General features: G+C 44.4%; 1 protein-coding gene across 4 annotated transcripts in view; it reads left to right on the forward strand.

Moving 5' to 3' along the window:
* LOC139456571 (protein CASP-like) overlaps positions 1 to 17579 on the forward strand; it is a 132468-nt gene that overhangs the window by 35602 nt on the left and 79287 nt on the right. For all 4 annotated transcript variants that reach the window (XM_071238357.1, XM_071238359.1, XM_071238358.1 and 1 more), the window contains exon 4: positions 1319 to 1456. In XM_071238357.1, the coding sequence (XP_071094458.1) occupies positions 1319 to 1456 (138 nt within the window). The remainder of the gene's footprint in view (positions 1 to 1318; positions 1457 to 17579) is intronic.

Here is a 17579-nt window from a genome sequence, read left to right on the forward strand (position 1 = left end):
GTACTAGACCCTGTGTCACTGTAGATCAGTCCACCATGTTGTGTCCCCTGTCCTGCTAGACCCTGTGTCACTGTAGATCAGTCCTCAATGTTGTGTCCCGTGTACTAGACCCTGTGTCATTGTAGATCAGTCCTCCATGTTGTGTTCCTTGTCCTGCTAGACCCTGTGTCACTGTAGATCAGTCCTCAATGTTGTGTCCCGTGTACTAGACCCTGTGTCACTGTAGATCAGTCCTCCATGTTGTGTCCCCTGTCCTGCTAGACCCTGTGTCACTGTAGATCAGTCCTCCATGTTGTGTCCCCTGTCCTGCTAGACCCTGTGTCACTGTAGATCAGTCCTCCATGTTGTGTCCCCTGTCCTGCTAGACCCTGTGTCACTGTAGATCAGTCCTCCATGTTGTGTCCCGTGTACTAGACCCTGTGTCACTGTAGATCAGTCCTCCATGTTGTGTCCCGTGTACTAGACCCTGTGTCACTGTAGATCAGTCCTCCATGTTGTGTTCCTTGTCCTGCTAGACCCTGTCTGTGTCACTGTAGATCAGTCCTCCATGTTGTGTCCCCTGTCCTGCTTGACCCTGTGTCACTGTAGATCAGTCCTCCATGTTGTGTCCCCTGTCCTGCTTGACCCTGTGTCACTGTAGATCAGTCCTCCATGTTGTGTCCCGTGTACTAGACCCTGTGTCACTGTAGATCAGTCCTCCATGTTGTGTCCCCTGTCCAGCTCGACCCTGTCTGTGTCACTGTAGATCAGTCCTCCATGTTGTGTCCCGTGTACTAGACCCTGTGTCACTGTAGATCAGTCCTCCATGTTGTGTCCCCTGTCCTGCTTGACCCTGTGTCACTGTAGATCAGTCCTCCATGTTGTGTCCCTTGTCCTGCTAGACCCTGTGTCACTGTAGATCAGTCCTCCATGTTGTGTCCCCTGTCCTGCTAGACCCTGTGTCACTGTAGATCAGTCCTCCATGTTGTGTCCCCTGTCCTGCTTGACCCTGTGTCACTGTAGATCAGTCCTCCATGTTGTGTCCCTTGTCCTGCTAGACCCTGTGTCACTGTAGATCAGTCCTCCATGTTGTGTCCCCTGTCCTGGTAGACCCTGTGTCACTGTAGATCAGTCCTCCATGTTGTGTCCCCTGTCCAGCTAGACCCTGTCTGTGTCACTGTAGATCAGTCCTCCATGTTGTGTCCCCTGTCCAGCTAGACCCTGTCTGTGTGTCACTGTAGATCAGTCCTGCATGTTGTGTCCCCTGTCTGCCCTGTTCTAACAGACCCTGTCTGTGTGTCACTCCATCAGTCCTCCATGTTCTGCTCTGTTCTAACAGACCCTGTTCCTGTGCTGGACCATGCGCTGCAGATCCAGAAGAAAGCCCAGCGGGCCCAGGACCTTGAGCTGGAGAACAAGCAGCTACGGGAGACACTCGACGAGTACAATCATGAGTTTGCTGAAGTAAAAAACCAAGGTCAGTTTGATTTAATAGAATTCAAGATCGGTCTGCATCACCCTATTACTGTTCGTAAGAGGCAACTAAATATATCTGGTGGTCAGGCTCTGTGACTAGGCTAATTATTTACAGGCTGCAATGAAGTTGGAAGCTGAAATATTAATGGCAGCCCGCCGTGATATTGCTGGAATATTGCTAAAAGCGGCATAAAACCATACTCACTCACTCACTATTAATGGCAGCCAATGTTTGTGGGTTTGAATCCCATGTGGGCCTGATTTGGTTTCTAGGTTTGACAGCACCATACCTGTGCTCGTTGGTTTCACCAGAGTTGTAAATGTCCGAGACATTGGGCCTTCCTCCCACATTAAATTGCCGTGCCGTGATATAACTGGAATATTGTTCAAAGCGGTGTTAAACCAACTCACTCACTCACTGATGGCAGCACTTTGAAGTCGCCTGAAGTACTGTTATCTGTCTGAATAACAGTCTGTTCAGTAGATGCTGATGGTTAGCTGTGCATCATTCCACATTGTGAACGTAGCATTTTGACTCTATTTAATCTGGGTTAGAGTAAAGAGCTTTGTCTGTGTTAAAGTATAGGAGGCAGTCAGGTAGCCTAGTGGTTAAAGCGTTTGCTCGTCACGCCGAGGATCCGGGTTCGATTCCCGACATGAGTACAATGTGTAAAGCCCATTTCTGGTGTCCCCCGCCGTGATATTGCTGGAATATTGCTAAAAGCGGCGTAAATTCATATTCACTCACTCACTCACTATAATATAGGGCTTATGGATGGCTTAGAGTATAGAGACATGAGTCTGGATTAGTGTACGGTGTATACGGAACCTAGTATCTGGCGATGCAATACGTATCACGATGCAGACTGACAATACAACTGGTATCAGGATACACCAACAAATAGGAAAAAATGATGACATCACTGAAATATAACTCAAAAACCTCTGGATTCATACATCTACTTATTATTATCCCCCCCAAAAAAAGACAAGAACAAAACAGTTTTAAATGAAGGGATGGTTATTAGATGTAATAGTTAATTAGCAGTGATGTCCTCTATGACCATGTTCTTGTGTTCCACCATGTTTACAAGTTGCGCTATGCTCCTTCTGCCATTACGGGAGGTAACTCTGTCATTTTTTGTTCTATTTATAGTATATCGCAGTCTCACAAACTGATGATTCAAGTATTGTCTGTTCCTTCGTATCGATGATATTGTAGGTATCGGTGAATCGTTTCAGCCCTGGTGTATAGAGCCTCTCACAGTTCTTGCATTAAGACAGCTTAGAACACGTTTTTGGTGCTATGGCATTTTTGAGTCTGCATTGAGCTGAAGTCTGTGTTAAAGTAGAGAGGTTTTAGCATAGACGTTTTAGCATTCCTAGCACTAAAACACCTCTTTGGGACACATTCATAAAGTTTTGATAATTTCTAGTCGGTTTTCGAGTATAGCATGTTCTCAGTGACAGAATTGTCGACTTGACATGAAGAAGAAGTATTGCATAACTTGAAGGATTGGAATTTGCTCCAAACTAAAGATTTGCTTTTGTCATTTTGGTGAATCTTGACTTGTTGAAATATACTACTCAGAAGAAGTTAAGGATGCCCCGTTCTTTATATTACTATAGCTAACCTGTGATGGCGTGGCATTAACAACAGTAATGTGAAATATTAGGGTGTTCTTTCACTTCTTTTGAGTAGTATATTTTGCCTCTAAATCTTATGTGAGTTTAGCAGAGTAATCATGCGACATAATGTGTGTCATAATTACTTTTCGTGCATCCCCTGTGTGTCAGTTGGGCTGATGTATTGCTGTGTCCAACTAGCAGCCAGATATCTGGAAAGATTTAAAACTGTCACAACTAATGGCATCCTCACATTCCTGGTGGAGACACAGCCATTTGTCTCCAGCCCTGAATAACAACGACTTTTATGTGAATAGTGCACAGGTGATAGAACTGGGAAGGGCTGTAGGATAGCTGTAAGATGGCTGTAGTCAATCTGTAAAGAGCTAGGCCTTCGTATCTGGAACACTTTGGTTTGTTTGATATCCCAAGTTTGAATTGTGTGAATATGAAGGTTTCCTTGTGCAAAAAAGCTTTAATTTTGGGTGGTTTTCTTCCTTTCCAAACCATGTGCTTCCAAGGATAATACCTTCATCCTCATCTTTAGCAGTGATAATACCGTCATGGTAATGAGACCACTTTTCACTGTATAAATTTTGGCTGGTGATGATCAGGCGGGGTCACAGTCCTGTTCACGGTGAACACGGCGTTAAACCCCATTTCACCAAATCTCACCTCACCTCACATCACCTTACCTGTGCACGGCACACAGGTGACAAATTAGGTGAAGTTAAACAATGTTGGTCACAGAGAATAGTTGGATTCGGCAGCCGTGTTTGGTAGCATGACCCCTGAGAGTTTCTAGGGCTTCGCTCCTGCCCCACACTGAAGCACATGTGGTGTCTCCTAAGGCAAGTCACCCAGCAGTGAATGGGTACCCGGTAGATTGAGATGGTAATGAGACTGTTAGCCTTTTAGTGCCTGACAGGCTGCTTGGGTTGTATATTCCCCCTGGAGCTGAGAATGAAAAAAGAAATTGAGTGCATTCTGATCTGATGACTAGGGTTATAATAAATATGATCTAAGATATGGTGTAAGAGCTTTTGAGCAGTTATATGCCATTGATAATAATAATAATAATAATAATAATAATAATAATGATGATGATGTTTGAATGCACTTGGGGGTGGTCGGGTAGCCCAGTGGTTAAAATGTTCTCTCATCACGCCGAAGACCCGGGTTCGATTCCCGACATGGGTACAATGTGTGAAGCCCATTTCTGGTGTCCCCCGCCGTGATATTGCTGGATTATTGCTAAAAGAGGCGTAAAACCATATTCACTCACTCACTTGAACACACTTGTCTTGTCATTGTGATAGGACCGTTGTTAAAGCATGCACTTGCCATGAAGATTCTGTGTTTAGTTCTCCACATGGATATGTGTGGCATCCATTCTTGGTGTTACTAGTCTTGATACAGCTGAAATGTTGCTAATAGCCGGTATTGATTTAAGCTGGGATGATCTTGTCATAATCCTGTTGTTATAGTAATCCGATCAGTTTTCTTTTAACATAGTTTGACATTACCTTGAAGGAAGTGAGCCTGGTGGCACCCATGAAATCTTTTGAGGGTAAGGCTTATTGTATTGAAGGTGTCAAACCTGAAGAATGTGATGATGATGTGGAGATATTACAGAACAATGGTGTAGGACATGACTCTCACTCTGTCCTCGTGTAGTTTCCTGCATCTTGAGAACAATTACATGCATTTGTTCACCCCAAAAACATTGCCCTGTGACCACTTCCCTATTGGACTGTGGGCTGGTGAAATATCTGGAGCATGTACAACACTAACACAGTGATGTTATCAACTTCTTTGATAGGCATTTAGAAGTTTGAGTACTAAGTAAGGATAGGATTTATGGATGAACAACTTCTTTATTACAATTAAAAGCGACGATTCTGTGTAGGTTTTAACACCGTTATCAACGGTGTTAGAACCTACAACGATTGGTCACAGAGAGTATTTGGATGCGCGACTGTGTTCAGCAGCTTCATGCCTGAGAGTTTCTTTGGCTTGTCTCGTCCCACACTGAAGCACATGTGGCACATTTGGTGTCTCCTTAGGCATGTGACTTTGTTCGAAGGGGGGCACGGGTGGCCCAGTCATCTAAGGCGCCGCGATTCGCTGTGCAGAGTTGCGTCCCTTGGGCACGCCAGAAACCTATGATTGTGGGTTCGAATCCCGGTACGCCTTGATTATGTTTCTAGGTTTGTCAGCACCATACCCGTGCTCATGGGTTTCACCGAAGTGGTAAAAGTCTTCCCACATTAAGCTGACACGCCGTGATATAACTGGAATACTGTTAAAAGCGGCGTAAAACACAACTCACTCACTGACTTTGTTCGATGACATTGTTAACCTTCTAGTGTCTTACAGGCAGCTTGGGTTTTGTACTCCCCAGTGAGCTGGGAATAAGAGTTGATTGCAAACTGATTCATTGACGGTGGTGATAATGATTTAGCACCATGTTGAATTTGGCACTTAATAAATTGTTCATAATATCAATCACTGACATGTCTGGTCCACACTGGTTCAGACTATTGCTGCGTTCTGTGTTAATCAGAAAAGAAAACTGTTCACTGTCCAATCAGTGATGTTGCATGAGTAATATTATGCATTGTCATTATGATGGATAGCTTTGAATGCTCTAGTTGGGATTGAATGACGTAGCGACAACAGTTAGCATTGTAAGAAATTCATAAAAAGCTTTTGAAATGAAGACAGTATTGACATTAGATAGGATTCTCAGGATTTGAAGATAGGTAGTGTCATTGTAATGGTGACATGATGGGATTATTTATGTATTTATATATTTATGTATGTATGTCTTTACCATATTTCAGATTGAATACACAGGTATTATATTCAGGGATCCCCTGCATCTTGATTTGAAATGTGTAGTGATGTGTTTAGAGGGGTAGTGATGTGTTGACATAGGGTAGTGATGTGTTGAGAGGGGTAGTGATGTGTTGAGATGGATAGTGATGTGTTGAGATGGGTAGTGATGTGTTGAGAGGGGCAGTGATGTGTTGAGAGGGGTAGTGATGTGTTGAGAGGGACAGTGATGTGTTTAGAGGGGTAGTGATGTGTTGACAAGGGATAGTGATATGTTGACAGGGGACAGTGATGTGTTGAGAGGGGTAGTGATGTGTTGAGAGGGGTAGTGATGTGTTGACATAGGGTAGTGATGTGTTGACAGGGGATAGTGATATGTTGACAGGGGATAGTGATATGTTGACAGGGGACAGTGATATGTTGTGAGGGGTAGTAATGTGTTGACAAGGGATAGTGATATGTTGACAGGATAGTGATATGTTGACAGGATAGTGATATGTTGACAGGGGACAGTGATGTGTTGTGAGGGGTAGTGATGTGTTGGCAGGGGATAGTGATGTGTTGACAGGGGATAGGGACATGTTGACAGGGGATAGTGATATGTTGACAGGGGACAGTGATATGTTGTGAGGGGTAGTGATGTGTTGACAGGGGACAGGGATATGTTGACAGGGGACAGTGATGGGTTGACAGGGGACAGTGATGGGTAGACAGGGGATAATGATGTGTTGACAGGGGACAGTGATATGTTGACAGGGGACAGTGATGTGTTGACAGGGGACATTGATGTGTTGACAGGGGATAGTGATATGTTGACAGGGGACAGTGATGCATTGAGAGGGACAGTTATGTGTTTAAACAGGGTATTGATGTGTTGAGAGGCATAGTTTTGAGAGAGATAGTGATGTTTTGAGAGAGGTAGTTATGTTTTAGAGGGGGTAAGCAACGTGTCCTGTTCCCCCTCCCCCTCCCCCTCCTCCACCCCTCATGCTCATGTTCGCCTCCTGCGCTATTGTGTTGTAATGAAACAGCATCATGCCTCAGCGTATCAGGTTAGAGACTTGATTGTGAATTGATAATGTTTGGGATTTAATCGTCCTGAAAAGAAGCTATCTCTGTAGTGGTATTCCGCTGGTAGTTTGATTTCATTGTCCGTGTGGGGGTAGTCAGGCGTGAAATATTTAACCACAGTATGCAGGTCACTGTGGGATGGGGAGCCGGCCAGAAAGAAGAGGCCCACTCAATTGAAAACTTTTGATTTGCTTTCTCAATGGGTGATGCAGACAGAATGATATTTGTGATTTTGATGTAGTCGATTGTTACGAAGTGATGGTTGACATGATTTCGCCTGTATTCAGGCGTGTGCGAGCCAGGCCAGACAAGGTAAACGAACTTTGGAAGATCAGTAGTGATCATTTTAACACTAAATGATACCCTATAAAGTAGGGGAACTTGAGGCATTCACGGGTAACCCGACACTCCACATTTCCTATAAAAAAATCACACTGTTAATATCATTTTAAGGAAAAGGTTTTGCTTGAGGGGTTTTGCTTAGATTATGTTGGTGTTCAATGTAACAATGCATTGACTGTGACTGGAGACCTGTCTCGGGTGGGCTGAGCTTGTACTGCGGACATGTAGCAGGTGTTGTCTCGGCCGATGCAGCAACATTGTCACCCCTCCTGTCCCTCCCTCACCTCACACAGGTAAGACGGTGGTCATGCTCACCTCACTCACTCACTCACTCAATGTTAAACAGCTGTCTGAAAGCAATGGGATAGGGGTTAACTGTTGACTCTGCTCATGTTGGTTTGTTTGCCAGTCAAGTGACAGTATTTTAATGTCATCAGTTTTGCTAACAGTAATCATGGGCATCTTGTTTGTGATGATTGATTTCTGTAAGGGGTGGATGGCATATATCGTTACTGTTGCTGGAAGTGTGTATTTTAGGCAGATATTGCCAGGCCTCTTGAGCTGGGTAAGTGTTATGCATCAGAGTGAATATTTTCAACCTTGACTTAACCTGGTGAGCAGACAGGGAAGCCACAACTTCTGCTCTATCAGTAGTCCCTGCACGTTCTACAGAGGCAAAGGCGATTCATTTTATCTATCTGACTTGTAATTTATTGAGAAGTTGGCAGCTACAGCAGGATGTGGGTCACAGTGGCTGGAGTGAGACAATCAGCCCTGTCGTCCCTGTCATCCCCAGATACCTCTGGATTGGTGAATGGACAGATAGTCCCTCCTGTTCACCATTATTGTACTCCCTGGATAGCTCCCTACCACCCAGCCCCTGGACAAATGTTCCCTCCCACTCAGCCCCAGGACAAATGTTCCCACCCACTCAACCCCAGGACAAATGTTCCCTACCACCCAACCCCAGGACAAATGTTTCCACCCACTCAACTCCAGGCCAAATGTTCCCTCCCACTCAACTCCAGGACAAATGTTCCCACCCACTCAACTCCAGGACAAATGTTCCCACCCACTCAACCCCAGGACAAGTGTTCCCACCCACTCAACCCCAGGACAGATGTTAACTTCCACCCAACCCCAGGACAAATGTTTCCACCCACTCAACCCCAGGACAAATGTTCCCACCCACACAACCCTAGGACAAATGTTCTCTCCCACTCAACTCCAGGACAAATGTTTCCACCCACTCAACCCCAGGACAAATGTTCCCACCCACTCAACCCCAGGACAAATGTTCCCACCCACTCAACCCCAGGACAGATGTTAACTTCCACCCAACCCCAGGACAAATGTTTCCACCCACTCAACCCCAGGACAAATGTTCCCACCCACACAACCCTAGGACAAATGTTCTCTCCCACTCAACTCCAGGACAAATGTTTCCACCCACTCAACCCCAGGACAAATGTTCCCACCCACTCAACCCCAGGACAAATGTTCCCACCCACTCAAGCCAAGGTCAAATGTTCCCACCCACTCAACTCCAGGACAAATGTTCCCTCCCAGTAAACTCCATGATAACATTCCCTCACACTTAACCCCAGGACAGATGTTCGTTCCACCACCACACCCTCGATCCAAGCACAGATGTTCTCTCCCTCCACCACACCCTTGATCCAAGCACAGATGTTCTCTCCCACCACCACACCCTTGATCCAAGCACAGATGTCCCCTCCCACCACCACACCCTTGATCCAAGCACAGATGTTCTCTCCCACCACCACACCCTTGATCCAAGCACATATGTTCTCTCCCACCACCACACCCTTGATCCAAGCACAGATGTTCCTCGATCCACGGATAGGTTTACCCTCCCACCACCACATCCTTGATCCAAGGACAGGTGTCCGTTGCCCCACCCACAATTAATCTAATTGTGCTTCCTTAAATGCCAGCTCATCTCTCCCTCCAAGTCCAACCCCAAGCCCAACTTCTCTCTCCTCCCCGCCTTCGTCATCCCCCTACCCATCCATGAGTGGTTATCCCTAACTGTGTGCTGTGTTCCAGGTATGAGCTGCATGCTGATGAGACAACCCAACACGGAATAAGCCAGCCAGAACACTCCTGAGTGTGACACTGTCATAAGTCAGGCAGTGTTTAAGCATTTAGTTAATCCCTGCTGCTGATAAGCACTATGCCTACATATGACTACAGCACTTACATGATAACCTTGCTGAAATACCCACTGGCCAACTCTGCAATCTATTCTTCACTGCACATTTCACAATTAAAAATACCTCACTTGATTCAGCGGGAAGTTAGGAAGGCAAATACTTGTTATGGGAAGGCATTGCTCACTTGGTACTTAACAGTGTTTGATGTCATCCAGGTAGACATACATAGACATGGCTATTATAGCAAGGTGCAGGCTCACGAATCAATGGTAGCTGCCATTGTGTATAGGTTCTGATTATAGCTGTATTGATCGTCTAATTGTTCTGATGGGAAATATCAGACAAGAAAATCTACTAATTGTATGATGTTTCAGTTTGATGTGAAATCAATGGACAAAAGAGCAGATGTGATGTTATGTAGACAAAGGACTGTAGTGTCTTCATCTCGGTTGGAATGTTTCACCTGCTGGTACACATGCCTGTTGGATGTTAGACCTCAGTGGTACATTTGCCTGTATGACATTAGACCTAGTGGTACAGTTGCCTGTTTGACATTAGACCTGGTGGTACATTTTCCTGTTGGATGTTAGACCTGGTGGTACACATGCCTGTTTGACATTATACCTAGTGGTACATTTGCCTGTTGGATGTTAGACTTGGTGGTACAGTTGCCTGTTTGACATTAGACCTGGTGGTACAGTTGCCTGTTTGACATTAGACCTAGTGGTACAGTTGCTTGTTTGACATTAGACCTGGTGGTACATTTGCCTGTTGGGTGTTAGACTTGGTGGTACAGTTGCCTGTTGGGTGTTAGACCTGGTGGTACAGTTGCCTGTTGGGTGTTAGACCTGGTGGTACAGTTGCTTTTTGGGTGTTAGACTCGGTGGTACATTTGCCTGTTTGGCATTAGACCTGGTGGTACAGTTGCCTGTTGGGTGTTAGACCTGGTGATGCAGTTCCCTGTTGGATGTTAGACTTGGTGGTACAGTTGCCTGTTTGGCATTAGACCTGGTAGTACAGTTGCCTACTGGGTGTTAGACCTGGTGATGCAGTTGCCTGTTGGGTGTTTGACCTGGTGGTACATTTGCCTGTTGGATGTTAGACTTTGTGGTGCAGTTGCCTGTTTGACATTAGACCTGGTGGTACATTTGCCTGTTGGATGTTAGACTTTGTGGTACAGTTGCATGTTTGGCATTAGACCTGTTGGTACAGTTGCCTGTTGGGTGTTAGACCTGGTGATGCAGTTGCCTGTTTGGCATTAGACTTGGTGGTACAGTTGCCTGTTGGGTGTTAGACCTGGTAGTACAGTTGCCTGTTGGGTATTAGACCTGGTGGTACAGTTGCCTGTTGGATGTTAGACCTGGTAGTACAGTTGCCTGTTTGGCATTAGACCTGGTAGTACAGTTGCCTGTTGGGTATTAAACCTGGTGGTACAGTAGCCTGTTTTGCATTAGACCTGGTAGTACAGTTGCCTGTTGGGTGTTAGACCTGGTGATGCAGTTGCCTGTTGGGTGTTTGACCTGGTTGTACAGTTGCCTGTTGGATGTTAGACCTGTTTGTACAGTTGCCTATTTGGCATTAGACCTGTTGGTACAGTTGCCTGTTTGGCATAAGACCTGGTAGTACATTTACCTGTTGGGTGTTAGACCTAGTGGTACAATTGCCTGTTGGGTATTAGACCTGTGGTACAGTTGCCTGTTGGGTGTTATACCTGGTGGTACAGTTGCCTGTTGAATGTTGAACATCGTGGTGCACTTGCCTGTTTTATCGGTATACAATTATCTGTGAGTCCTCGGGTCTTGTATGAGAGAAATAGCTTGGCTACTTTATGTGCCAGTACTGAATGTGTTCCCCATACATTATGGTGTTTTCATGTATGTATGTTCAATCTGTTATGGAAGCGAGACTTGGAATTCCTGTGACAATTAGGTCAGCTTGTATCTGATGAGATCCATACCTGCAACAAGAAACCATCACAGATAAACTCAATCAGCCAACGTTACAGATGTATCATTATGTAGATGCAGTGTCAAGTTTTACACTGCAGTTTATTATAGATTTGTGACCATACCTGGTTGTAACATGCTGTAACAGATGAGCTAGACCCAAACATGTTACAGGTATAAGTCATTGGTTGACATCTCAGAGAGCGCCAGACATGAGTCTTAAACATGCGCTAGTAATCCCAGCAATAGTGTCAAGATATATTTTTGGTTATTACATCTGTTTCAAACATGGCTGCCATGGCAACCAGATTAAAAGTAATATGTTCATGTAACAATTTTAATTTGATTTAAGAAATGAATAGGTAGATGTGACGAACACAATTCATGTACTTGTTGATTCTCATGGACATGTATCGATCTTCTCTGAGACCAGGGGCAGTCGGGTAGCCTAGTGGTTAAAGCGTTCGCTCGTCACGCCGAAGACCCGGATTCGATTCCCGACATGGGTACAATGTGTGAAGCCCATTTCTGGTGTCCCCCGCCATGATATTGCTGGAATATTGCTAAAAGCGGCGTAAAACCATACTCACTCACTCTCTGAGACCATTGAACTGATCAAGTTGGGTAAACAATTCAAGCCTTAGTTTTGTTAATGTAACAAAAGTAAAGTTGAAGCAAAGATTTCTGATATAGTTTTAAGCATGGTAACAGCTAAATAGCATTACTCATTTATTTATTGATGTATTGGTGTGTAATTTCATAGGTTGTAAAAAAATTGGAATGTACAAAATCTTGTCATGGCAACTAGGCTGTCCGCAGCCATCTATCGGTGTTTTAGTTTATCAATGTCTACTTTGAAACTGCAGAGCAATGTTATAGATCTGTTTAGATTACTCCTACCCCCATGGAAGTTACTCTACCCTGTGGACATTATCCCTATCCCCCCATGGAGGTTATCCCTACCTCTCCCCCCCCATGGCGGTTACCTCTACCCCCTTGGATATTACCCCTACGACCCATGGAGATAACCTCTACCCCTTGGACATTACGCTACCCTGTGGAGATTATCCCTACCCCCTTGGATATTACACTACCCTGTAGAGATTATCCCTTACCCCATTGAGATTACCTCTACCCCCTTGGACATTACCGTACCCTGTGGAGATTATCCCTATGTCGTGAAGATTACCCCTACCCCATGGAGATTACCTCTACCTAGTGGAGATTACCTGTACTCCATATTGCTCCCCTACCTATGCTGGTCTGACTTGGTTCAATACGAGTCATCGTAACCTGATGGCAATGATCGTTGCTCACAATATCGATCATAAGATTGTCTGGTCCAGACTCGATTATTTACAGGCTGCTGTCATATAGCTGGAATGTAGCTGAGTGTGGCATTTGACAATAAACACTAACGCACACACAGGGGTTTAGTCATATGTCTGCATTGTGATGGGGTAGACTGGTAGTAAAAGTATTTCCATTTTGGAAACGTGTGAAGCCCATTCTTGGAGTCTGTTACAGAGGTGTGCTAAAAGCGTCATCACTCACTCATTCTGAAGATACCTTCCATCTGCAAGTTCCAAATTACAGGTTTTGATTAAGGTGCCATGTTGTTACTGGAGTTTACAGTACGCGCTTATGTTCAGGTTTACTGTTTAAAATAAATTGCCTACCTTGCTTGAGATAATTTTAGGAACCACAATGCTCGAGTTAGACCAGTTACTTAAATTACTGTTTGAGTTTGAGAAAGAAGTGCTTCCAAATACATTTTTTAATAGTTATTAGGTCAATAGCAAAATCATGGTGGAATAGTATTCAAGACTGGTGGTGGATCAACCTCCCTGCAGGATTCAAACAAGCTTCACGGCACGACTAATATAAGGGTGTATCGATTGATCAACTATCGATCACACAATAGTCTATTGACTATACATTGTTGATAAGTTAAGATGTCTGTATTGATGTGACATTTTTCTCGGTCTACCTGTCTACCTGTGTTGACTAGACCCTCCCCAATTGATGTAGCTACAGATATGTCTACCTGTGTTGACTTGACCCTCCCCAATTGATGTAGCTACATATTTGTCTACCTGTGCTGTGACTCGATCCTCCTCAATTGATGTAGCTACAGATTTGTCTACCTGTGGTGTGACTCGATCCTCCCCAATTGATGTAGCTACATATTTGTCTACCTGTGCTGTGACTCGATCCTCCCCAATTGATGTAGCTACAGATTTGTCTACCCGTGTTGTGACTCGATCCTCATCAATTGATGGAGCTACATATTTGTCTACCTGTGCTGTGACTTGACCCTCCCCAATTGATGTGTCTGCAGATATGTCTACCTGTGCTGTGACTCGATCCCCCTCAATTGATGTAGCTACAGATATGTCTACCTGTGCTGTGACTCGATCCCCCTAAATTGATGTAGCTACAGATATGTCTACCTGTGCTGTGACTCGATCCCCCTCAATTGATGTAGCTTCAGATATGTCTACCTGTGCTGTGTCTCGATCCCCCTCAATTGATGTAGCTACAGATATGTCTACCTGTGCTGTGACTCGATCCCCCTCAATTGATGTAGCTTCAGATATGTCTACCTGTGCTGTGACTCGATCCCCCTCAATTGATGTAGCTACAGATATGCCTAGCCGTGGTGTGACTCGATCCTCCTCAATTGATGGAGCTACAGATTTGTCTATCTGTTCTTCTTGACATGTGCCTGAAGCCAGCATGTGTTCAGAATCCAGCCCAGGCCTACATTATGATCAGCACAGTATTTGTCAGCATCATTAGTGTGACACCGCTCTCAGCTTTCTAACTTATCAGCTATTCATTGTTTAATTGCCAGGTTGTCATCTCATCTTGATCGCTCATTTTTACGCTGATTAGCTGCTAAAGTATGCGTGTGGCAACATAGCCATTGAACCAGGAACAGAGCTCAGTGTATTAGCTTTTCTTTCTGCAGTGGAGACAGATCACATTATCACCCACCAAGCCAGACTCCAGTTGCTATTACAGGAGACCCAAGTTTAAATTTGTTGATCACTGTAGCTATTTATCAATGGTAACATTTGATCGTGGTTAGAGTGGCGTCTGGTGATGCGAGCATGTATCGGTGTCCTCCCATCTCTCCATCCCAACGCTGTCAACCAAGCTCGGGACATCAGCAGGCTTTGACCTCACTTCGGGGAAACTTACACACCCAAAAGCAAATATTTTCCCTTTGATTGCTGTGGGCAATTTGGCTTTCAGGTGATTTTGAATTGTCAAACATTGCAGATATCAGCGCCTGTTCGGAATTATCACATAAAGGTTAGAGTGGAGGGTCTCAACTGGGGAGGTGGGATGTCGTGGAGGACTTTGTAGACAGGGCTGTTAAAGAGGAAGTTGTAGATGATGCTGTTTATCAACTCCTCTGTTCCACCTCAGGTCTCGTGTTGTATTTGAATCAAAGGATCCCCTAAGTCTGTTCCTTTTATGTAAGGGTTATGATAAGGAGTTTTGCCTTTTATGCTAATTTTTTAAGACTGAACAACTATGACTTTATTCCCCTGAATATCCACAAAGCTTTAGTGAAACTATACCACTCAACTTTTGATAGGGATGATAAGATATCTTATTCTGTTTATATATTCACTTGACATGTTACGTGGATCAGTTTTGTGTTTTATGGATAGATAAAATCCCTATCAGAAGTGGAATAGTATAGATGGAGGAGTGAATGAAGATATATGTAGCACTGTATTCTTTACATACACTGTTCAACATTTGATAGGGATTATCAGATTTGTCATTCTGGTTAAATATGCACTTGACATGTTACATGGATCAGTTTTGTGTATCGTAAGATATAATATCCCTTTCAAAAGTGGTGTAGTATATACAGTAAATCACGGTTATAACGAACTCGAAGGGACCACTAATTTTAGTTTGTTATAACCGTTGTTCGTTATAAGCATATATACGACATTTATACAACAAATAGTCGGGACTGAAAAATGAGTTTGTTATATCAGTCAGTTCGTTATATGCGTGTTCGTTATAACCGTAGTTTACTGTATATGAAAACCTATCTATTACGATATTTATACTGTCAATTATCTTGGACGTGATCACATTGTTAGATATTGATCATACACTAGGCTACTAAGTGCACTGGCTGTCCTATACTTTCCACAAGGTACAGGACCGTCTCCGTGGTCTAGAGGTAGAGCGTCCGCCCGGAGAGCGGAAGGTCCGGGGTTCGATCCCCGGCCGCGTCATACCAAAGGACGTTAAAAGATGGTACTTGTTGTCTGGCGCTCGGCATTAAGGGTCTGGTCGGCTCGGAGTCAGTATAGTGTGCCTGAGTTGGGTATTCATGTTAAACTGCGGCATGGTATTTCAGTGGGATAGCACTATAAATCGGCATCAGTCCGGACTAGTACAAGCAGCCACACAAACACACACACGTACATGCACGTCGCTATATAAGTGCAATAATCTTGGACGCGACGTTAAACCCCATTCCACCACCACCACAAGGTACTATGGTATGTATTTGGTTTGGGGTGGGGTGGGAGAGGGGATGTTTGCTTGATGAAATATTGTTGATTATTGTGATTTGTGGAAGGAGTTCCATCAGTTCAAAGAATCAACAGGCTGGGACCCTGGTCTCACTCATTGTTACTATTGTCGCCATGTTTGAGTAGAAGCATATGTAGAACAGCTGGCAGATATTGCAAGGCAGAAAATGAAACCATCTATAAATTGAAATTCAGAAAAAATGAGATTACAGCTACAGATTATGAAAGCCGGTTAAACCATTATCAGTGACACTCTGTGAGTCCGGAAAGCATCACTCTGGTGAAATCGTTTGAATCAGAAATTGTTTGGATTGACAACTCTGGAGCAACAAGTTGGAAAATGTTGATATGTTGTATTGTCGTTATAGTTGACAATAATCCTCTGGAGTGGGTGGGTGGGGTGGGGGGAGGCTTTCTGGAGTAACAGAGCCTGGACTAACATGGTGTCATTATATAAGAAGGTTGGTGATGGAAGGGTGGTCAGATGGATACCCGGTAATGGAAGGGTGGTCAGATGAATACCTAGTAATGGAAAGGGTGGTCAGATAGGTACCCAGTAATGGAAGGGTGGTTAGATGGATACCCAGGAATGGAAGAGTGGTCAGATAGGTGCCTGGTAATGGAAGGGTGATCAGATTGATACCCAGTAATGGATGGGTGGTCAGATGGATATCTAGTAATGGAAGGGTGGTCAGATTGATACCCAGTAATGGATGGGTGGTCTGATGGATACCCAGTAATGGAAGGGTGGTCAGATAGGTACCCAGTAATGGAAGGGTGGTTAGATGGATACCCGGTAATGGAAGGGTGGTCAGATAGGTACCCAGTAATGGAAGGGTGGTTAGATGGATACCCGGTAATGGAAGGGTGGTCAGATAGATACCCAGTAATTTAAGTGTGGTCAGATAGGTACCCAGTAATGGAAGGGTGGTCATTGAAGGATGGTTAGGTGGATACCTGGTAATGGAAGGGTACTCAGATAGATACCCAGTAATGGTAGGGTGGTTAGATGGACACCCAGTAATGGAGGGGTGGTCAGATAGATACCTGGTAATAGAAGGGTGGTCAGATATATACAGTGGAAGGGTGGTCAGATAGATACCTGGTAATGGAAGGGTGGTCAGACAGATATTCAGTAATGGAAGGCTGGTCAGACAGATACCCGATAATGGAAGGGTGGTCATACAGATACCCAGTAATGGAAGGGTGGTCATACAGATACCCAGTAATGGAAGGGTGGTCATACAGATACCCAGTAATGGAAGGGTGGTAATACAGATACCCAGTAATGGAAGGGTGGTTAGATGCATATCCACTAATGGATGGTGGCAAGATGGATACCCGGTATGTGTTTCGGTATCTTCATCGCTATTTGGATGTTAAACACATTCAGATCAGGATGTAGCAGTTATGGAATGTATTGGAAATGTGATACACTCAAAACAGGAAGATGTGTGTTGATTAGGAGCATGTTAAATGCCCGGGCATTGTGAAGCTTAAAATGGTTGAAATGAAACAGCATCTGTAGAATGAACTGAAGCTTTGATCCA

The sequence above is a fragment of the Haliotis cracherodii genome, unplaced genomic scaffold (assembly GCF_022045235.1).
Source record: "Haliotis cracherodii isolate W230 unplaced genomic scaffold, xgHalCrac1.p SCAF_11, whole genome shotgun sequence".
NCBI classification, from domain to species: Eukaryota; Metazoa; Mollusca; class Gastropoda; order Lepetellida; family Haliotidae; genus Haliotis; species Haliotis cracherodii.